This window comes from Callithrix jacchus, chromosome 7 (assembly GCF_049354715.1).
Source record: "Callithrix jacchus isolate 240 chromosome 7, calJac240_pri, whole genome shotgun sequence".
Classification (NCBI taxonomy): Eukaryota; Metazoa; Chordata; class Mammalia; order Primates; family Cebidae; genus Callithrix; species Callithrix jacchus.
The window spans coordinates 100,709,855-100,733,304 of record NC_133508.1 but is presented as its reverse complement, the minus strand read 5'-3'; the positions used below and the strand labels follow the sequence as shown (position 1 = coordinate 100,733,304).

The 23,450-nt window shown below is 39.6% G+C and overlaps 1 protein-coding gene across 3 annotated transcripts in view; it reads right to left on the bottom strand.

The window, feature by feature from the left end:
- The window catches only part of PGM1 (phosphoglucomutase 1), an 84,402-nt gene extending 72,342 nt beyond the window's left edge, over positions 1–12,060 (bottom strand). Inside the window, exon 1 of one of the 3 annotated variants that reach the window (XM_009001394.5) lies at positions 11,558–12,060. In XM_009001394.5, coding sequence (XP_008999642.4) covers positions 11,558–11,980 — 423 coding nt within the window. In that variant the 5' untranslated portion in view covers positions 11,981–12,060. Of the gene's footprint in view, positions 1–11,324 lie in introns of all 3 variants that reach the window. The other 2 variants (XM_002750911.7, XM_009001393.5) reach the window with 2 other exon arrangements.
- Positions 12,061–23,450: the final 11,390 nt, after the last annotated feature.

The following is a 23,450-nucleotide window of genomic DNA, read 5'->3' as shown; positions in this document are numbered from 1 at the left end:
TAACAGAAATACTTCATCATCAGCAATCTGGGCATCCACTCAGAGACCCAATTGAAAAGTCAACAACTACTCAGATGACAGGTGGATAAATCCACAAAGATGGAAAGAAACCAGGGCAAAAAAAAAGGAAAACACCCGAAACCAAAATCCTCGCCTCCTACAAAAATCCAAAACTCCTCACCAGCAAGGGAACAAAGCTGGATGGAGAATGAGTGTGACGAAATGATGGAATCAGACTTCAGAAGGTGGATAATGAGAAACTTCCATGAGCTAAAAGAACATGTTCTAAATCAATGCAAAGAAACTAAGAACCTTAAAAAAAGATTCGAGGAAATGATAACAAGAATGGACAACATAGAGAGGAATATGAATGAATTGAAGGAGCTGAAAAACACAACACAAGAACTTCACGAAGCATGCACAAGTTTCAACAGCCGAATTGACCAAGCAGAAGAAAGAATATCAGAAGTCAAAGATCAACTCAATGAAATGAAACGAGAAACCAAGATTAGAGAAAAAGGCACAAAAAGGAATGAACAAAGTCTCCAAGAAATGTGGGACTATGTGAAGAGACCTAACCTACATTTGATAGGTGTACCAGAATGTGATGAAGAGAATGAATCCAAGCTGGAAAATACTCTTCAGGATATTATCCAGGAAAATTTCCCCCACCTAGCAAGGCAGGCCAATATACAAGTCCAGGAAATACAGAGAACACCACAAAGATATTCCGCAAGAAGACCAACCCCAAGGCACATAATCATCATATTCACCAGGGTTAAAATGAAGGAGAAAATACTAAGAGCAGCCAGAGAGAAAGGTTGGGTCACCCACAAAGGGAAGCCCATCAGACTCACAGCAGATCTCTCGGCAGAAACTCTACAAGCCAGAAGAGAGTGGGGGCCAATATTCAACATCCTTAAAGAAAGGAACTTTCAACCCAGAATTTCATATCCAGCCAAACTGAGCTTCATAAGTGAAGGAAAAATAAAATCCTTTGCGAACAAGCAAGGACTCAGAGATTTTGTCACCACCAGGCCTGCTTTACAAGAGCTCCTGAAAGAGGCACTACACATAGAAAGGAACAATTAGTACCAGCCATTCCAAAAACATACCAAATGCTGAAGAGCATCAAAAAAATGAAGAACCTGCATCAACTAATGGGCAAAACAGCCAGCTAGCATCAAAATGGCAGGATCAAATTCACACATAACAATATTAACCCTAAATGTAAATGGGCTAAATGCACCAATCAAAAGACACAGACTGGCAAATTGGATAAAAAGCCAAAACCCATCAGTGTGCTGTATCCAGGAAACCCATCTCACATGCAAGGATACACAAAGGCTCAAAATAAAGGGATGGAGGAAGATTTACCAAGCAAATGGAGAGCAAAAAAAAGCAGGAGTTGCAATTCTCATCTCTCATAAAATAAACTTTAAAGCAACAAAGATCAAAAGAGACAAAGAAGGACATTACATAACGGTAAAAGGATCGATACAACAAGAAGAGCTAACGATCCTAAATATATATGGACCCAATACAGGAGCACCCAGATATATAACGCAAGTTCTTAACAACTTACAAAGAGACTTAGACTCCTACACAATAATAGTGGGAGACTTTAACACTCCACTGTCAATATTAGAAAGATCAACCAGACAGAAAATTAACAAGGATATCCAGAACTTGAACTCAGACCTGGAACAAGCAAACCTGATAGACATTTACAGAACTCTCCACCCCAAACCCACAGAATATACATTCTTCTCAGCACCACATCACACCTACTCTAAAATTGACCACATAATTGGAAGTAAAGCACTCCTCAGCAAATGCAAAACAACTGAAATCATAACAAACAGTCTCTCAGATCATAGTGCAATCGAGTTAGAACTCAGAATTCAGAAACTAACTCAGAACCGCACAGCTTCATGGAAACTGAACAACTGGCTCTTGAATGTTGATTGGATAAACAATAAAATGAAGGCAGAAATGAAGAAGTTCTTCGAAACCAACAAGAATTAAGACACAACATGCCAGAATCTCTGGGACACATTTTAAGCAGTCTCCAGAGGAAAATATATAGCAATAAGTGCCCACATGAGAAGAGTGGAGAGGTCCAAAATTGACACCCTATCATCAAAATTGAAAGAACTAGAGAAGCAAGATCAAAAATACTCAAAACCTAGCAGAAAACAAGAAATAACTAAGACCAGAGCAGAACTGAAGGAGATAGAGACAGGAAAAACCCTTCAAAAAATCAATAAATCCAAGAGCTGGTTTTTTGAAAAGATCAACGAAATAGACAGACCGCTAGCCAGACTGATAAAAAAGAAAAGAGAGAACAACCAAATAGATGCAATTAAAAACGATAAAGGGGAAATCACCACAGATTCCACAGAAATTCAAACCATCATCAGAGAATATTACAAACAACTCTATGCACATAAACTAGTAAACCTGGAAGAAATGGATAAATTCCTGGACTCCTGTGTCCTCCCAAGCCTAAACCAGGAGGAAGCCAAAACTATGAATAGACCAATAACAAGGTCTGAAGTCAAGGCAGCAATTAAGAGCATACCACACAAAAAAAGCCCAGGTCCAGATGGGTTGACAGCCAAATTCTACCTGACACACAAAGAGGAGCTGGTACCATTCCTTCTGAAACTATTCCAAATAATCCAAAAAGAGGGAATCCTTCCCAAATCATTTTATTAGACCAACATCATCCTGATACCAAAACTCGGCAGAGACTCAACAAGAAAAGAAAACTTCAGGCCAATATTTATGATGAACATAGATGCAAAAATCTTCAATAAAATACTGGCAAACTGATTCAACAGCACATCAAAAAACTTATCCATCATGATCAAGTACGATTCATCCCAGGGATGCAAGGCTGGTTCAACATACGCAAGTCTATAAACGTAATTCACCACATAAACAGAACCAAAAACAAAAACTACATGATAATCTCAGTTGACACAGAGAAAGCATTTGACAAAATTCAACAGCCCTTTATGCTAAAAACCCTCAATAAACTCGGTATTGATGGAACGTATCTCAAAGTAATAAAAGCTATTTATGACAAACCAACAGCCAATATCATATTGAATGGGCAAAAACTGGAAGCATTACCTTTGAAATCCGGCACTAGACAAGGATGCCCTCTCTGACCACTCCTATTCAATATAGTACTGGAAGTTCTAGCCAGAGCAATCAGGCAAGAAAAAGAAATAAAGGGTATTCAAATAGGAAAGGTGGAAGCCAAATTGTCTCTATTTGCAGACGACATGATAGTATACCTAGAAGACCCCATCGCCTCAGCCCAAAAACTCCTGAAACTGATAAGCAACTTCAGCAAAGTCTCAAGATATAAAATCAATGTGCAAAAATCACAAGCATTCCTATACACCAATAACAGACTTAAAGAGAGCCAAATCAAGAATGAACTGCCATTCACAATTGCTACAAAAAGAATAAAATACCTAGGAATACAACTTACAAGGAATGTAAAGGACCTCTTCAAGGAAAACTACAAACCACTTCTCAACTAAATAAGAGAGGACACAAACAGATGGAGAAACATTCCATGTTCGTGGTTAGGAAGAATCAATTTTGTGAAAATGGCTATACTGCCCAAAGTAATTTACAGAATCAACGCTATCCCCATCAAGCTACCATTGACTCTCTTCACAGAACTGGAAAAAACCACCATGAACTTCATATGGAACCAAAAGAGAGCCCGCGTAGCCAAGTCAATTCTAAGCGAAAAGAACACTGCGGGAGGCATCACACTACCGGACTTCAAACTATACTACAAGGCTACAGTAATCAAAACAGTATGGTTCTGGTACAAAAACAGAGATATAGACCAATGGAACAGAACAGAGGCATCGGAGGCAACACAACATATCTATAACCATAGAATCTTTGATAAACCTGACAAAAACAAGCAGTGGGGAAAGGATTCCCTGTTTAATAAATGGTGTTGGGAAAACTGGCTAGCCATGTGCAGAAAGCAGAAACTGGACCCCTTCCTGACACCTTACACTAAAATTAACTCCAGATGGATTACAGACTTAAACATACAACCTGGCACCATAAAAACCCTAGAAGAAAATCTAGGCAAAAAAACCATTCAGCACATAGGAGTAGGCAAGGACTTCATGACCAAAACACCAAACGCATTGGTAACAAAAGCCAAAATAGACAAATGGGACCTAATCAAACTCCACAGCTTCTGCATGTCAAAAGAAACAGTCACTAGAGTGAATTGGCAACCAACAGAATGGGAAAAAATTTTTGCAGTTTACTCTTCTGACAAAGGGCTGATATCCAGAATTTACAAAGAACTCAAACAGATTTACAAGAAAAAAATAAACAAGCCCATTCAAAAATGAGCAAAGGATATGAACAGACACTTTACAAAAGAAGACATATATGAGGTCAACAATCATATGAAAAAATGCTCATCATCATGGTCATTAGAGAGATGCAAATCAAAACCACACTGAGATACCATCTCACGCCAGTTAGAATGGCGATCATTAAAAAACCTGGAGACAACAGATGCTGCAGAGGATGTGGAGAAATAGGAACACTTTTACACTGCTGATGGGAGTGTAAATTAGTTCAACCATTGTGGAAGACAGTGTGGCGATTCCTCAAGGCCTTAGGAATAGAAATTCCATTTGACCCAGCAATCCCATTACTGGGTATATATCCAAAGGACTATAAATAGTTCTACTATAACGACACATGCACACAAATGTTCACTGCAGCACTGTTTACAATAGCAAAGACCTGGAACGAACCCAAATGCCCATTGATGACAGACTGGACTGGGAAAATGTGGCACATATACACCATGGAATATTATGCAGCAATCAAAAATGATGAGTTCGTGTCGTATGTAGGGACATGGATGAATCTGGAGAACATCATTCTCAGCAAACTGACACAAGCACAGAAAATGAAATACCGCATATTCTCACTCATAGGCGGGTGATGAAAAATGAGAACACATGGACACAGGGAAGGGAGTACTACACACTGGGGTCTATTGGGGGGAATAGGGGAGGAACAGCGTGGTGGGGGACCTGGGGAGGGATAGCCTGGGGAGAAATGCCAAATGTGGGTGAAGGGGAGGAAGGCAGCAAAACACACTGCCATGTGTGTACCTATGCAACTATCTTGCATGTTCTGCACATGTACCCCAAAACCTAAAATGCAATAATAAATAAATAAATAAATAAAATAATGAAATTACCCAAGAGAAGTTTAGTTAGGTATTGACTTTATTTTTAGGCTTTTATATGTTTCAAATGCAAACATTAAAATTTCATATATTTACTTGACTGGGTATTTTTTTTTAAAGACATACAGTATTCACTTCCATTGTTATAATAAACGGTTATTCAACATCTACTTTGTGCCAAGCACTCTGCTATAATATGGGATGATAAAGATGAGTAAGAGGGATTTTTGCCTCTAAGGACTTGATATCACTGTCAACATTTTGGTGTATACAATATGGCTATATTATATTTTGTTTTACAAAATCAAGTCATTGTATATATTATGTATGCTTTCTTTTCATTTATTATAAATATTTTTCCCAGTCTGCTTTTAATATCTGTCAAATAAAAATTGAAATTGAAGATGAAAAAACAATTTTTGTTTTGTTTTTGATTCTCGAGACAGTGTGAGGAGTTGGTTGACTTCTCTGCCCTTAAAGCAATTATTAGTGAAATTGGCTCTCAAGAGGTTTATCGGAGAGGGCTTCCCAATTGCTGCATTAGAAAGAGCAGCCCATCCTCTAATGCTGTCCCCCGTTTATTATTTTTCTTCAGAGAATTTATCCTCATTTGACACATATGTTTATCATCTGTCACCCTCAACTAGAACCCCACAGCTCTGTGGAGCAGACTCTGTTCAGTTCACTGTTGTATAACTAGTACCCAGAACCTTGGAGGTGCTCAATAAATACTTAATGAATGAGTCACTGTTTCCAAGACAGTAGAGCACTCTTGCCTATGTTATCTTGTTTACAAAAACAAAACAAAAAACCCTTTATTTCAAAAAGGGAGAATGCTTTTCTTTTTATTCTACAAAATTTCGTGTTAAAATTTGATTAAAAAAGAAAGGAAAAAGATTTTTCAGCTAGAGCAAGAGATTTTTCTTGAAGTCAAGAAAGAGAAACTCCCAAGCAAGTTGATTTCAATATTTTATGTAACAAAGATTGTTTAGTGAATAAATGCCTGGGTCTAAAAAAGAGTCCTGCCTATTCCCTCTTCCTCATCTCTCTCTGCAGGTCCCCCTCCTGAAAGGCGGCCCCATCTTCTATCATACACTATCCGCTCTTCAAGACATAATTGGTGTTATGTGTAGGCACCTCTTCTTTCCCAATTTGAAATGTTCTCTCTCTCTGAACTCAGCACTTTTTCTAATTCTGTTCTTTGTATGTCTATGTGTTTCTTCTGTCTTATCTCCCCCATAAGATTCTATGCTTCTGGATGGAAAGGACCATAGCTTATCCATCCTGGCATTCAGTGCTGATTCAAAATCAGAAAGTGTAAACAAGGGGAGAACAATCGTTCAAAAGCCAACCAAAATTGATTATTTATTTATTTAGTTATTTATTTTTGAGATGAGGTCTTGCTGTCTCCCAGGCTGGAGGGCAGTGGTGCAATCACAGCTCATTGCAGCCTCGACCTCGAAGGCTGAATGTGATCCTCCTCCCTCAGTCTCTCAAGTAGCTAGGACCACAGGCACCTGCTACCACACCAGGCTAAGTTTTTGTATTTTTTGTAGAGAAGGGTTTTCACCATGTTGTCCAGGCTGGTTTCAAACTCCTGGGCTCAAGTGACCCACCTGCCTTGGCCTCCCAAAATGGTGGGATTACAGGCACGAACCACCATGCCCGGCCCCACCATAATTTAAAAACTGTTTTTGTTTTAAAAACAAACAAACAAGGGGGGTTACAGCATATTAAAAAGTGACTTGAAGATGTTTCTCTGCCAAGTCATCCCTGCCCCAAGGATATCAGGTTTAAAGTAAAGGTAGCAAGGTGCCTCCACCTAACACCAACTACCTAAGAGTCCTCAAACCTTCCCCTTCCTGCTCAGTGTTCTTTCCTTTCCTTCTCAGGAAATCTGAACTACTATAAACAGAAACATGTTCCTTCAGCAGTGTTTGCAGCTGGACCTCATGAAAGTTCAGAAAAACGTGGTTCACTTCAAGCGGGAGAGAGTGGAGCGCCTCCACTATCAGGCAAAGTTTGCAAAGTCCCACTCGTTTGCTCTGAGAATATGAGACCCTTAGCCTCTGGGTCACGTGTTTGAGATCCATTTTGGCGCAGGCATCACTGGACACCAAAAAAGGATCATTTGTTTAGTGTGGGGGTTATTAGCTTGGGATGCTTACACCCTCTGCCCCTACCTCAAGAGGTCCTTGGGTAGAATTCAATGGGGTCCATGAATACGAATGACAAAATAAACAAAACAATCTTTATTTTCACTAACATCTAACTGAAATTTAGCATTTCCTTTAACTATAAATGTAGGAAACAAACCACAGTATTATTCCTACTACTGCTACTATTAGTACTACTACCTAGGAATTTATCAACAAAAATTATAGATATTTCATATCCTATTATAGTTATCTCAAAATACTGAGATTGCAGATGTCTCAAAACATCATTCATATTCACCACCACTCTGAAGTAAGGCAGTATTAGACCCTCCGCGAATCTTGCTGTCAGTAAAGAAGCATGTATCTTGCTATATCAAAAATCTGTTTAATATTCTGATCATACTTTAATATAATTTTCACTTCCTTTTTAATGCTTTGTATTTTGTTTTATTCACTTAAAAATAAAATTACTCTACCCGGGAACAAAGACTTTGGGAGGCAAGGCCAAGGCAGGCAGATCGCTTGAGCTCAGGACTTCGAGACCAGCCTGGGCAACTTGGTGAACCCCTATCTCTACAAAAAATACAAAACAATTAGCCACCTGTAGACCCCAGCTACTTGGGAGGCTGAGGTGGGATAATCAACTGAACCTGGGGAGATTGAGGCCGTGATTGCACCACTGTGCTCCAGTTTGGGCGACAGAGTAAGACCACCTCTCAAATTTTAAAAAATATGTATCCTGAGAAGGGGCTCCATAGCTTCCACAAATGAGTAGCAAAGGAGTCTGTGACAGAAGACTCCCTGTGGCTTGACAAGAACAACAAATACCATGCTTACTCATAAGTTCCCATGAAGGAATTTATTTTATTTTGCTTAGGATAGTGGTAAGTCACCCTTCAAAATATGCACACATTCATTTACTTGTGAGTTTAAACTCTCCTCAATTTCTAATACTAGTCATTTGCAGATCATTAGACCCAGAAGTGATTTTTAGAGACCAGGAATAGTTTCAACTAAGGAATTCATTGGGATTCTCTTGGACTTTTCAGTAACATGGGCCAATAAATTCCTTTTTCACTTGGACTAATCCAAGTAAGGTTTTTGTCATTTGTACTCAGTTGGGTTCTGACTAACAAAGAACTTCTCTATATTGGTTGGGGCTGCTGAGGATTAGAAGAAGGTGGGAGACCATCTGAGTAGCTTATATCTGCATCAGGCTGGAATAGTGTCCTAATACCAGCAAAACGTTGATAACACACCTGTCATTCAAATAGTTTCCAAGTAAGAAGGGCTGTAAATATGTTGTAAATATGTTGTTCCATCCAATCCTTACAACAGGCTCTCGGGTATGTATTATCTTTCCCAATCTTTGCAGATGAAACAAAAAAGGATTAGAAATTAAATAACTTGCTCAAGTCATCAGTCCCCAACTCCCACAATTTGCATTCATTCTACCGAGAATTCCTCCTACCTGACAATCCCACTTTAGGGAACTCCAACTCATTCTTTAAGACTCAATTCAGCTACCACCCCTCTATGGAGCCTTCTGCCCTTTATCTTCCTCTCCCAAGTACAGCTCTTCATGCTAAAAACACCTGGCATATCCCTCCATCACAACACCTGACACACTGTGCTGCCTGCTTACTCCTGTCTACCATCCCTCCCAGACTATGTCTTTCCCAAGGGCAAAAATATTTTGTACCTCAAGTACAATGTCTGATACAAAGCAAGCACATAATATATGTTTGATGTGAATAAATTTATTGGTCACCAACTATATGCTGGCTTTAAATCAAGTGCTAGAATACAAAATTGATTCACAGTTCAGAGTAAATGAACAAGGATTCATTGAATACTACATAGTGCTAGGTATTGCAGATATAGGTAAAACACAGGCCTATCTTAAAGAAGCTTACTTTCTAGCGGGAGGCTGTGACATGTAAACAGATAATTTCACTAGAATTTAATATATCTATTCTGAAAGTATCTATGGGAAAGGAGCACTTAATAGGTAAAGAAGAGTGGTGGGGATGAGGTGTCAAGAAAGCTTTCTGAAGATGCGATCTGGACTGAATCATACCACAAGTGGAAGAGTAGCATATTTAAATCCCGGGTGAGTAGAAAGAGTGAACAAAATCAGGGAACGAGCTGAGCACAGACACCTAGGGAACAGTCAATGTGCAGCCCTTGGAGGAACTTCCAAAAAGTGCGAGTAGAATCAGGAGAGTAAGCAAGGCCGAGTGAGGAAGAACTTCACAAGAGTGCAAAATCAGCAGTGCCAAATGCAGCAGAAAGGTCAAATAAGATAAGACCTAAAGTCTCTTCCATGGATTTAGCAACTGGCAAGTCACTAGTAACTTTGGCAAGAGCAATTCTAGTGGAGTAGTGGAGGGGGCAGAAGCCAGATTGCAGTGAAATGGCGAGTGAACTGGAGGTGAGAATAAGAAATAGTGAATGCAGAAAGCTTTACAAAGGTTGGCTAAGAGAGAGAAGAGCAATAGGGCAATGGCTAAAGAGTGATGAAGTTTTAAGAACTTTTTTTTTAAGTCTTAACTAATTCTTACTTCCTACCCCACACTACTTCCAAATGGACAAATTTCTATCTAGACACCTAAAATTCCCACTCTGCTGTAAGCTCCTTAAGGACAAGCCTTATGCCTGAATCATCCTTGTGGTCCACACATTCTCTGAACATGGTATAGGCTCATGATCTGTTGAATGAATGAATGAATGAATGAAAGGCAAATTCAGCACAGGTGGTAACTGGAAGATGAAGGGATCTCCTGGGATACAGCTATTGTTTGTTTGTTCTTCTTTCATGATTATTTGTGCTTGTCTGAAAATTCAGGAACACAAAGTAAACAAATCCGGCAATCTTCCCTCACTGAGGCTTATAAATGTTTGGCCCAGGGAGGCAGATGTAGATAAGGCGACGTTTAGAGTTTGGAGCCTGGAAAACAAATCTTTGGGTTCAAGGGTCCCTTCATTCCCAGAAGCTTACCTGTATTGGACTCTTAGAGCTGTCATTATAGTTTTTGCAAATTATTTAACCCACCTAAGCCTCAGTGTTCTCACTGGCAACTTTAAGACACCCATAATAGTAACTACCTTATAGGACTGCAGGAGAATGAGACCCAGTAAATGACATGCTTACCATGTTGCTTGACAAATAGTACTCAATGTCAATAAAATAAGACAAAGTACTATTAAAATGAATAAAAATTTCATAAAACTTCAGGGGATGCGTTCCAGAAAAATTGGGCATAAGTCAAATCTCAAAGTATAGAAAGAAAAGTTGGTCCTCAGAACGCCTTAGAAATGTTTTACAAAAGTGAGTGAATAGCCCCAACCTATAAATCTTACAAATCTACATTTTCATATATCAGATTTACTGAAAAACCTTTTTCAAAAGTTTCACCAAACCGAGTGGACCCGCCCAATCAAGTCAGTTAACGTTCCTTGGCTGGGGGCAGACCAAGGTGTTGCGTGATTTTCCTGGCCTGCTTGCTTGCGCAAGGGTGCCTTTGGGTATGTTGTTGCCATTCTAATGAAAATTCAGCTCCAGCCCCTTACGTGGAACAGATCCCGGGCACCACATGGCAAAGGCCAGACTTTCCAAAAGCCTGCGCCCCAGCAAGCAGGCCGCGCAAACCGCAGGAGTTCGGAACCAAGGCAAACTAGGGGGCGGGGAAAGAAACTTGGCAGCCGCCTGCTAGCCCCTGGGGGATGGGTCCTCTGGCCACCCTTGCCTCACAGAGAAGCTTGGCAGCCGGCCTGACGCCCCAGGGGGATGCCTCACAGGGTCGGGCTCCGAGCCAGCGGGAAGCGCCAGTCCCAACCGAGAATAGCAGGGGACCGGGCGGGATGCGAGGGGGCTCTGGGCGAGGCGGCCGCCGTCTAACCTTTCCTGCGTAAGGGGAAGGCACTCTGCGCCGTAACTGTATCTTCCAAGGCGGCAAGGTTAAGACAAATGTCAGAGGCTTCTGGAGGGGCGGGGGACTGGGAGACGGAAGGCTGAGGCAAGAGGCGGAGGGTCGGGCGGGCCTTCGAAATTCAAGCCCGGCTCCGCGCCTCCTCACCCCCTGGGGAGTCAGGAGGGCAGCTCTGCCGGGGGCCCGTAGTCGCTTTCCCCTACCCGGAGACTTCCGTCGGGCCTCCAGGTCAGAAGAGCGAGCGCGGAGGAGGAGGAGCGGGAGGTGGAGACCCGGCCGCCGCGCGCGGAAGCGGCCAGCCCCGAGCGAGGGAGGGCCCTGCGGGCCGCACGTCGCACACGCGCCAGGGCGTACAGCGGTGCGGGGCGCGCAACCCTTACCCCGTTGGCGGCGGCGATGCGGGCGATGAGCTGGATGGCCTCCTTCATGTAGAACCGGCCGTCCCCGCCCACCACCAGCGTGGCCTCCTGCCGCTGCGCCGGCTCCACGGTGGAGATGATACTCTGGATGAAGTTCTCCGCGTAGTTGGCGCTGCTCTGGAACACCTTCACCCGCTTCCGCAGCCCGCTCGTACCCGGCTTCTGGTCCGGGTACGCCAGGGTCTTCACTGTCACGATCTTCACCATGGTGGCGACTCGCTGCGGGGGATCGGAACGGCGTTCTAGGCTGGCGGAGGGGCGGCCACTGCCCGACCTGCAGCTGCTCTGGGGTGAGGGCGTCGCGGGTGAGAGCTTCGCCGCTCTCTCTGCCGGCGCTCGGCCCTCCTCCTTAAAGGGACAGGAGATTGGGCCCTCCCTCCGCACCAGCCTACCTCCTGGCAGGTCCGGCGGGAGGGGAAAGGGGAGCGCCCATCACTAGGCCTCCGGTGAAATGGGTGGAGCCTTACTGATTTACTCTCGGCTTCGGAATCCAATCCACTATAAAAAGAGGCCCGCAACTCCTCCCTTAAGTGTTGGGGGCAGAGGTTGGGTTAGGAACGTGGTCATAGGGCAAGGACGTTAGGCAGAGTGGAAAAAAGTATAAAGTGATTTCCAGTGGTTTGCCGAGCGCTTCGTGTGTAAATAGCTTTCTGGGAACCTGCTGAGACGGACACAAGTGCCAGCCCAGCTCGATTCCGTGACTCCTTATTCTATTTCTCCCTAAATATGAGGGCATTTGAGTTCGGTAAAGGAATTGACTCAAAGGTCTGACGTGACTTACTGCTTTCCATGTGTTTCCTGCTGCACCGCACACTTGACTACCATTGGTGACGGTGGGCATACAGATAGCTATGACTTACTGTAGTGTTTCCAAACCTTACTAAAGTATGGGTTAATTTTTCCCCTTTTTATGCTTACAAAACTGAGATTCAAAGAATGAAATGCCTTGTCATGGCCACCCAGCTAAGTACATGCGGGAGGCCAATTTAGGTGGGTCCGGCTTCAAAACCAGGGCTCTTCCCGTGATTTGCCCGCTGTGACACCAGCTTGGCAACTTTAATGTACAGAGGATTTGACAAATATAGGAACAAACATGTGGTAAGGATAAGTATGAATACCATCAAAATTAGCCAGTTATTCATGCAGTAGAAATAAAGTGATGAAATCAACAAACAAGGCTTGATATGGCTGGAAAAGTTTCACGGAGGACAGCAAGGTCAGCCAAGGGGATTTGATTATTAAGTAAGAATCTTAGGCTTTCCTGCTTTTTGGTTTAGTATCTCCCTTAATTTGTCGAGAGTGATTGTCTCCTCTGTCCAAGAAACGTGTCATTTCAGTGAAGTGGCAAAAAACTTGGCTTTAACTAAAAACAAAAATGTGTGATTCTTGGGAAAGTTAGTTAATGTCAATGGGTATCCATTTCCTTACTTTAAAATAAACATGAAACTTATCTTGAAGGATTTTTGCAAGATTTAATGGGGTTTTGTATGTTAGAAATTCTCAGTCACGGATACACAGTAGAATTACTTGAGATGGTTTCTAAATGATCCATGCTCCAGCCCCAGTCCAAACAAATCCAATCATAATCAGCTGATAGAAGTAAATCATCTAACCTGGTGCCTGAAACATAGAGGCCTTCAAATATATTAGCTCCCTTTCCCCAATTCCCAAACCAGAGCTTATCATTAACCTGTGAATTACATTTCTTTTAGTAGTTAATTGGTATGTCTTGATCAAGCAGGGAGGTGAACAGACCCATAAGAGTGCTGACTCTCAGAAATCAAGTGTTGATACACATGCTGATATAGTACATGTTATGTAGATACAGTGTGTATTGAGGTAGTCACTATAGATGAGTTTCGGTGGCAAGTAGTATGTGAAAACTGAACCCTGGACTGATAGTAATGATTTCTTATATTTGCACAGGAGTTCACAGTTTACAGAGCAGTGTAATCTTGTGAATTAAATAGTATAATCAAGCCCATTTTATAGAAGAGAGAATTGAGGATTGAATGATGAATGTAATCCAGGTTATCTAACTCAAGAAAATGAAAATATAGTATAGAATCACTGAGCCTTCAAAATACCTACCTTAGAGTTGTATGGTTTAGACAGTGAATGAGCTCCTACCACAGTGCTAAGTCATCAATAAATGGTAACTTACAAAGTCATGCGCTCAAATTCGGATCCCATGCCCTTTCTGTATTCTTCAGTGTCTTTGAAAATATGATGGGACTTTTCACTTAAGAGGAATTATCTATACTTCTGTCACCCCAGAAGTTGTAATAATCAGCTTTAACTGCATAACAAACCTGTCTAAATCCGAATGGCTTAAGACAACCCCCATTCGTTATTATCGTTCATGGTTCTATGAGTTAACTGGCAGTTCTGCTGTTGTGGGCAGACTTACTGTGGCCCCTTATACAGACCTAACATGATCCGTGTTCCTGATAATCATGCCTTTATGTAATCCCCTTGTATTACAGATTGAGTATCCCTTATCTGAAATGTTTGGTACCAGAAATGTTGCAGATTTTAGATTGTTAGAGATTTTGGAGTGTTTGCATTACAATAGTTGTGCATTCCAAATCCAAAAATCCCAAATTTGAAAAGCTCCAATGAGCACTTCCTTTGAGTGTCATGTCGGCACTCAAAAAGTTTTGGATTAAAAAAAAAAAAAAAGTTTTGGATTTTGGAGCATTTTGGGTTTGCTGTATAACAAATTACCACAAACTCAACAGCTGAAAACAACACCCATTTATGATGTCACAATTCTATAGATCAGAAGTCCCAACTCTATAAATCAGAAGGTTCGGCCAGGTTCAATTGCCTCCTGGTAATCATGGATATATAACAGCTTATAAATGTCAAGGAGAAAGTATTTTGACCTTCATTACATTCTTTTTAAGGCAAGCATATCTGTTTAAACTGAATTGTCTATAGCCAGTTGGTTTAATTTCATTGAATTCTTCCCAGAGCCTCGAGATAAGAACCCACCCAAGCTTGGTGCATTCTTATCTCGAGGCTCTAGGAAGAACACCTTGATTTGAAGTCAAGAGCCAAGCTGGCTTCTTATTTGGATGCTTTGGGAAGAAACTGCTTTCAAGTGTTTAAGATAAATAAAAATAGAGTCCCCAGTTTAGATCTTTTAAGTCCAACCACCTGTAGTCAGGTAGCCAAAACTTAAGTCATCCTTATTTCCCTGAAACACTTGCTCTAGATACAAACAAAACACAAAATGTCCTTGATGGGGTGACTCAATGAAATTAAACCAATCGACTATAGACAAATCAGCTTAACAGCTCTGCTTGCCTTAAAAAGAATACAACAGAGGTCAAAATACTTCCTCCTCCATGTTTACAAGCTGCACTGTAACTGCTGTGAGCTGGGCTTCTTGCCACTTTTGGTTAGCTGTCTCCCAGTTTGTAAACGGTTCTTTGTATGTACAGTAAACTTTAAAAATTTGTTAAAGATTTATCTGATTTTATTTTAACAGCTCATTCAGATTGCTGGCAAGATCTATTTCCTTGCAATTGTAGGATTGAGGTCCTCACTTCTTTGTTAGCTGTCAGCCAGAGTCCACGCTGTTACATTGAGTCCTTCTCATGACTGAATTCTCTAACTCTTCTGCCATCAGCCAAAGAAAACACTGTTTTTTAAAGAGCTGAGTGCTTAGATTAGACTTACCTAGATAATCGCCCTTTGTAACATGTTCATAGGAGTAATGCATCATTATATTCACACGTTCTACCCCCATTCATAAATTGACTTGCAGAGATTTCCAAGTTTTAGTATTTGGGTGAAAAGCAACAGAGTAAGTCTATTCCCCTGTGGGTAGCCCTGAGATTGGGAAAGAAGCTATTGGACCTGAAGAGCCCTTAAAGACAGAAATGAGAGAATTACTGGCATTGTGGACCAATGACCAAGAATAAAACAGGATGACTGTATGCCTGCATAGACATTTGATATCAAAGACCAGATGTTTCTCCCATATGCTTTGGCACTCTATAAGCAAACTTTACTTAATCATGGCCCGAGACAGGCTATCTCAGTGAAATGAAATAGAAATAAAGATGAATTCTTAAAAAAATAAAATTATTTCCTAATCACCTAACTCTGTGAACTGAGATTTATATCTGCTCTCAGAAATCTGAGTCTCCACCACCTGAACAGAATGAAGTTTTGAAAACATTAAGTTGTTACAGAAAAAGTAAGTTATCATTCTTGTATTGTTAGATTATGGTGAGGTGTGTATTCCTTTTATCTGTTTTCTAATTCATATTTTTTCATGTTCACATAGTATAACTACTTTTATTAATTCTAATAAAAATCCAAGATGTGGGTCAAAGATTTATCAAAAGATATTTTAAATCAGAATTACTTGTAATATGGGAATAAGTAAATGGTACAACATAAACAGAAGAAACAAAATTGTATACATATTATTCCACTTGAGAGTTTTTTTTCAAGAAACACATACAGACATACATCCACATACAAACACACAAAGAACTGGAAGGAAAGATACCAAGATGTGCAACAATGATTACCACTGGGTTGCAAGATAGGGTAATGTTTATTTTCTTTATATTTTATCTGTATTTTCCAGGTTTTCTATAGGGAATTTGTATTATTTTAAAAATGATAAGTAAATATTACATGTTTTTCTTTGAAGTGCCTTTTAAGTGGTAATCTGTATTTCTTTCTTTTCTTTTCTTTTTTTTGAGATAGTCTCACTCCATCACTCAGGCTGGAGTGCCATGGCACAATCTTGGCTCACTGCAACCTCCCCCTCCCACATTCAAGCAATTCTCATGTCTCAGCCTCCTGAGTAGTTGGAATTACAGGCACATGCCACCACACCCAGCTAATTTTTGTATTTTTAGTAGAGATGGGTTTTCGCCATGTTGGCCAGGCTGGTCTGAAACTCCTGACCTCAAGTGATCCACCCACCTCAGCCTCCCAAAATGCTGCGATTATAGACATAAGCCACCAAGCCTGGCCCTCATATTATTTCATTAATGAATTATTCTTTACCATTTACATGGTATTCATTCATTTATGTATTGATGCATTGACTCTATAAATATGTTTTGAACTCGTACAAAATGCCAGCCCTTTGAATGATGTTTGATGAACAAGACAGAATGGTCTCTGGTCTCACAGAGCTAGCAATATGTTGGAAAAGACAGATACTGAATAAGAAGTCATAATTGTGATAAGTGCAATGAAGAGGTATAGGTGCTGTCAGGCTGTAAATACAAGGATTTCTCATTGGAGGGAGTCAGGAACAATATCTTGGAGGAAGTGATGTATAAGCTGAGGGATAAAATAATGAGTAATAGTACCTGGCCAGGTGAAAAAAGGAGGGAGAGCATTTCATTCCAGAAAGAATGTTAAGGGAAGTTTAAAGTACAAAGGAATTTAGTATCATCAATAACTTGAAAAAAGACAGTCAGTGTAACTGGAATATAAAAACCCTGGGGTGGAATGGTAGGCCTGATCATATTGGGCCTTGGAGGGGGTGTCAGGTGTTGAAATCTTTATCATTAACAGCAATGAGCAAACAAAAGCATTCTGTTTTCATCGTGGCAAAACACAAAACATTTACCATTTTAATGAATTTTAAGTGTACATTCGGAGGCATTAAGTACATTAACATTGTTGTGCAACCATTGCACCATAGCTACCCATTCCCTCCTCCCTCCTTCCCCTGAAAACCACTATTCTTTGTCTCTATGAATTTTATTACTCTTATATAAGTACAATCATATTTATCCTTCTGTGTCTTGCTTATTTCACTTAGCATAATATCTTAAAGGCTCATCTCTGTAGTTTGCTGAAAGGGTGCTTTTTGTTTGTTTTGTTTTGTTTTTGAGACAGAGTCTCTGTCACCCAGGCTGGAGTGCAGTGGCATGATCTCAGTTCACTACAACCTCCACCTCCTGGATTCAAGCAATTCTCCTGCCTCAGCCTTTCAAGTAGGTAGGACACAGGTGCCTGCCACCACGCCCAGCTAATTTTTTGTATTTTTAGTAGAGATGGGGTTTCACCATGTTAGCAAGGATGGTCTCGATCTCCTGACCTCATCATGATCTGCCTGCCTTGGCCTCCCAAAGGCTGGGATTACAGGCATGAGCCACCACACCCAGCCCAAAAGGGTTTTAATCAAAGGAAAATTGTGATCATAATAGCATTTTTTCTTTCTTTACCTTTTTTTTTCTTTTTCTTTTATGTGATGGTTCATACTGACATAACAGCATTTTTAAGAGATCACTCTGGCTACTGTGTGAATGAGTAAAAAGAAAAAAGTGGATGAAGTAAAATCAAGTAGGCAGGTGGAAAACTGGTAGATTGTACCAGAGAGAGGGATTGAAATGAATAGACTCAAGAAAGTAGAGCCAGCTGGACATGGTGTTATGTATAGGTTAACTGAAAATAAGTGGTGTCTCCTAGCAGCCTGGGATTGGGAATATTATAAGAAATACAGTGATCCTTGACTAAGGATGGCATTACATCCCAGTAAACCCATTGTAAATTGAAAATATCATCAATTGAAAATGCATTTGATATATCTAACCTACTGAACATCATAGTTTAGCCTAACCTATGTTAAATGTGCACAGAACACTTAACATTAGTCTATGGGGCAAAATCATCTAACACAAATTCTATTTTATAATAAAGTATTGAGTATCTCATATAATTTATTGAATACTGAAAGTGAAAAACATGGTTACATGGGTACAGTATGGTTCCTATTGAACACATATAGTTTTGCCATCATTGTGAAATGAAAAAATTTTAAATTGAGTCATCCTAAGTCAGGGACTATCTGGGTTTGAAGGTACTGTGGCATGACTATGAAGTCTGTTTTGGACATGTAACATTTGATGTTCCTGTCATGCATCCAAGAGGAGGTATAGAAGAAGGTGTTAGATATAGAAGTCTGGAGCCTAGAAAAGAGACCCAACCAAGTTATATGAATTTATAATCCATTAGCATATAGATAGCATTTGAAGGCATGAGAGTGGATAAGATCCCCTATGGAAAAGAATGTAGAGTAGAGAAAAAAAAGAGCCTAATACTGAACTCTGAGAAACTCCAGCATTTAAAGGAAGCATGAAAAAATTAGGCTTTTCTACGTTTGAAAGAAAATTTACTTAGACACATTCACCCAATAGGAGGAAGAGTTACATGTCTTTCTTTGTTATGCCATCTAGCCTTCATAAACCAGAGCTCAAATCTGTTAGGTTATATTCAAAGACAAGGCAGATCCACTTCTTTTTTTTTTTTTTTTCTTTTCTTGAGACAGAGTCTTGGTCTGTTGCCCAGGCTGGAGTACAGTGGTGCAATTTTGGCTTGCTGCAACCTCTGCCTTCTAGGTTCAAGTGATTTTCATGCCTCAGCCTCCTAAGTAGCTGGGACTACAGGCATGTACCACCATGCCTGGCTAAATTCTGTATTTTTAGTGGAGACGGGTTTTCGCCATGTTGGCCAGGCTGGTCTCGAACTCCTGACCTAAAAAGATCTGCCCACCTCAGCCTCCCAAAGTGCTGGGATTACTGGTGTGAGCCATGGCACCCGGCCAGACACTGTGACTGGCCCAGATCCACTTCTTGAGCAAGTTACTAATACGCCACTTAGAAGCCTTCCAAGTTATTAACATGCCACTTAGAAGCCTTCCTACAGCAGATTACCTAGAATTTGGCTAGGTTCTGTCTCAGTTAAGGAAAAACTGAATTATTTATCTGCCTGCATATACTAGTGTGTATAAATGGGAGGTCGGTTAAATTCTGGCTAGATAAATGATGCTTGGTCAAATCCCATTTCCAAATACAGTATTCATTAAAGACAGCTTTACCTTCACCATTCACGAATCATCATTTGCATTCCAATTGTAATGATTTAAAGAGATGTATTTATTATGGGATAGCAATCTTTGATGACTGCAACAAATAATAAAGTTACAAATTTATAAAGTTATAAATTATATGTAAAATTTATAATAAAAGGGATTCATGGAGTTTGTAATGAAAATACTGAATGGTGAAGAGGGTGATATAGTGGCATTAATAGTTAATAGTTGTTAGTTACATGCCTTATACAGAAACCAATTATCAAAGTAAGAAATATTCAGAAGTAATTCATTAGCAACATGTAGACAAAGCCTTAGCAAGCACCTATTTGAAAAGCATGTATCATGTTACTGTTAAAAATAAAACAGCTCTGTATCTGTGTACCCTTATCTTCCTGTCTGGTGGTATCAAGTGATGGTGGAATAATCATAATGAGGCATATTGAGGATGTCTCCAGTTTAGGACTAGAAAGTCCTAAGCTAGTCTCTAACTAGAAACTAGTCGCTCAGTTAACAAAACTCTAATGAGTAAGTCAGTTCTAAATAATTTTCTATAACAATGTACATTTATTTGTAGCTGGAAAATAACTAATTGATGATTCTGTTATGAACCCAAATTAATGCTGAACAATATTGCAAATGTCATTTTCATTTGTAAAGTCTAAATTATAGGTTCTTCTGGTCTGATCTATTTGTAATTTGCTGAAATCACTAGTTCCTATATATGGAAGCAATATGAAACCAGTGTCCATTTGTATCCATAAGTTATTCAGATGCTTAAAACTTTTACTTGAATAAAAGTTAATGGATATCTGGAATCTGTGATTCTGAAACTAAGTTTGTTCCTGTGCCAAAATAATAATAATTTCTGAACTTATGTTTCAGTGTCAAGTGGTTATTCATGAGGCTATATATGTAAAGGATTGATATATGTGATAAATTGGACTTTTTCCTTAGAATTCATTTTTGGAATCTTCTATAAAGGATATCTGTCTGAATTAATTTATATGAATATTTGATATGCAAATATTAATATTTCAAATGGCAAAAGATAAGATTTTTAAAAATACAGATTATGAAGGACATTTTTCAAGAGATAATGAATGTCTTCATTTTTTCATTTCATCAGTACTATCGATTCCTTGTTAGATGCTGTGGTAGGTTAAAAAATGGCTCCTAAAAGTTGTACATGTTCTAATCCCCAGAACCTGTGAGTGTTATTTTATATGGCATAAATGAGTTTGCAGATATAATTAAGAATTTTGAAATGGGGAGATTATCTTGGATTGTCCAGAGAGCTCTAAATGCAATCACAAGTGTCCTTACAAGACAGAGAAAGGGGGAGATCTGACTGCAGAAGAGGAGAAGGCCAACGAGGTAGATTGGGGTGACGTAGACAAAGCTGAGGAATGCTGGCAGCCACCAAAAGCTGGATAAGACAAGAAATGCAGTCTCCTTTAAAACTTTCCAAGGAAGCACAGCCCTGTCGTCTCCTTGATTTGGGCCCAGAGTTATACTGATTTGAACTTCTGGCCTCCAGAACTGTGAGAAAATACATTTCTGGTTTTGTTTGTTTGTTTGTTTTTTGTTTTTCTGAGATGGAACTCTGTTGCCAGGCTGGAGTACAGTGTCATGATCTTGGCTCACTGCAACCTCCGCCTCCCAGGTTCAAGCAATTCTTCTGCCTCAGCCTCCTGAGTAGCTGGGACTACAGACACTTGCCACCATGGTCAGCTAATTTTTGTATTTTTAGTAAAGACGGAGTTTCCCCATGTTGGCTAAAGCCTCTCCAGCCATGCAGAACCGTGAGTCAATTAACCTCTTTTCTTTATGAATTACCCAGTCTCAGGTGTTTTTTCATAGCAGCATGAGAACAGACTAATATACAGATGCTTTAATTTTATGGAGGGGTAGGAGCCAGGAAACTTATGGCTTCATTCTCTGGAGGCATAAAGCATGATTTCAGGTGACCAGCAAGAGCCAGAATAAGGAAAAAAAAAAGGCTATCCTAAGGCCCTACAACCAATAAACACTAGAGAAATGTATACCAGGTATAGCACAAGTAAAGGAAGGAATCAAGAAAATCATGGAGGTAATTATCTCCAAATTATTATCTTGCTTAAATTATCTGAAAAACTAAGGTCAAAAATGTTTTTTTCCTTGAATTGTCTAAGAAACAGAGTTGTTTGTTTATTCACTATGTAGAATTGATGCAGTGTACTCGGAGTGTTCTGTATGCTGCCTTGAGATTCTGAACACAGTCTATCAGAACTAGTTTAGAATTGGCTGGTATTAGCAATTTTTCCTCATGAGAGAACTGTTTTTCTTTTTTCCCTTGATATCACTTCCCTGGATATGATTCTTAGGTTCTGTTATACATTTTTCTTAATTTTGATGCCATCTTTGAAATAGTTTTATTTATTAACTTCACTTACTCTCCTTTCATCCATCTGTTCCTTTTCAAACCACCTATTAAATTTTTTACTAAGCGCACAGTATAGGATAGTCAGTTAGGTCCCAGATTTGCCAAACAAAATAAGATCCCTGTACGCCAGAACATTAAAATAGGGAAATCTAGGCATGTATATAAATTAATAAAATTACAAAGTATAAGCCACAAAAGGTACTGATTTTTAAAGCTAATATTAAAAAGCAAAATCTTAAATCAATAATCTAAGCTTCTACCTTAAGAAAACAGGAAAAGAACAAATAATCCCAAGGTAAGCAGAAAGAAGGAATTAATACAGGCAAGAGCAGAAATCAACAAAATTAAAAACAAAAAAATAGAGAAAATCAATAAAACTAAAAGTTGATTCTTTGAAAGGATCAATAAATATGACAAACCTCTAGCAAGACTGACAAAGAAGACACATTTTATTATATCAGAAATGAAAAAAGGATATCACTAAAGACTTCATTGACAATTTTAAAAAAATTTTATGCACATAAATTTGACAACTTAGATAAAATGGACCAAATCCTCAAAAGCCACAAACTACCAAAACTCAACCAAGAATAGGTAAAATGAATATCCTGTAGCTGTTAAAGGAATGGAATTTGTATTTTAAAAAAATCTCTTCCAAAATAAATCTCCATGCCCAGATGTTTTTAATGAGAAATTCAAACATATAAAGAAATAACACCAATTTTACAGCATTTTCCAGAAAATGAGAAAGCATTCCCCGCTCATTTTATGAAGCCAGCATTATTCTGATACCAAACCAGACAAAGACATTTCCAGTTGAGAAAACTACAGACCAACATCCTTTAATATGCAAAATATGCAAAATGTTCAACAATGTACAGTTGACACTTAAATAATACAGAGCTTACAAATGCCAACCACCCCTCCACAGTAGAAAATCTATCCATAACTTCTGACCTGACTCCCCCAAACTACTAATACCCTACTGTTGACAAGAAGCCTTATGGAACATAAACAGGAAATATTCTATATGTTATATATATTAATATACTGTATTCTAACAATAAAGTTAGAGAAAGGAAAATGTTATCATAAGGAAGAGAACATATAATTACTGTTCATTAAGTGAAAGTAGATCATCATAAAGGTCTTCATCCTCATTATCTTCATGTTGAGTAGGCTGAGAAGGAGGTAGAAGAAGAGAAGTTGTCTTGCTGTCTCAAGAGTAGCAGAGGAGAAGAGGCAGGCACAGTTAGTATAACTATGGAAATACACTATAATTTTTTTTTCTAGACAAGGTCTTCCTCCATCACCCAGGCTGGAGTGCAGTGGTGCAATCATAGCTCACTGCAGCCTCTAACTCCTGGGCTCAAGTGATCCTTTCAGGCCTCAGC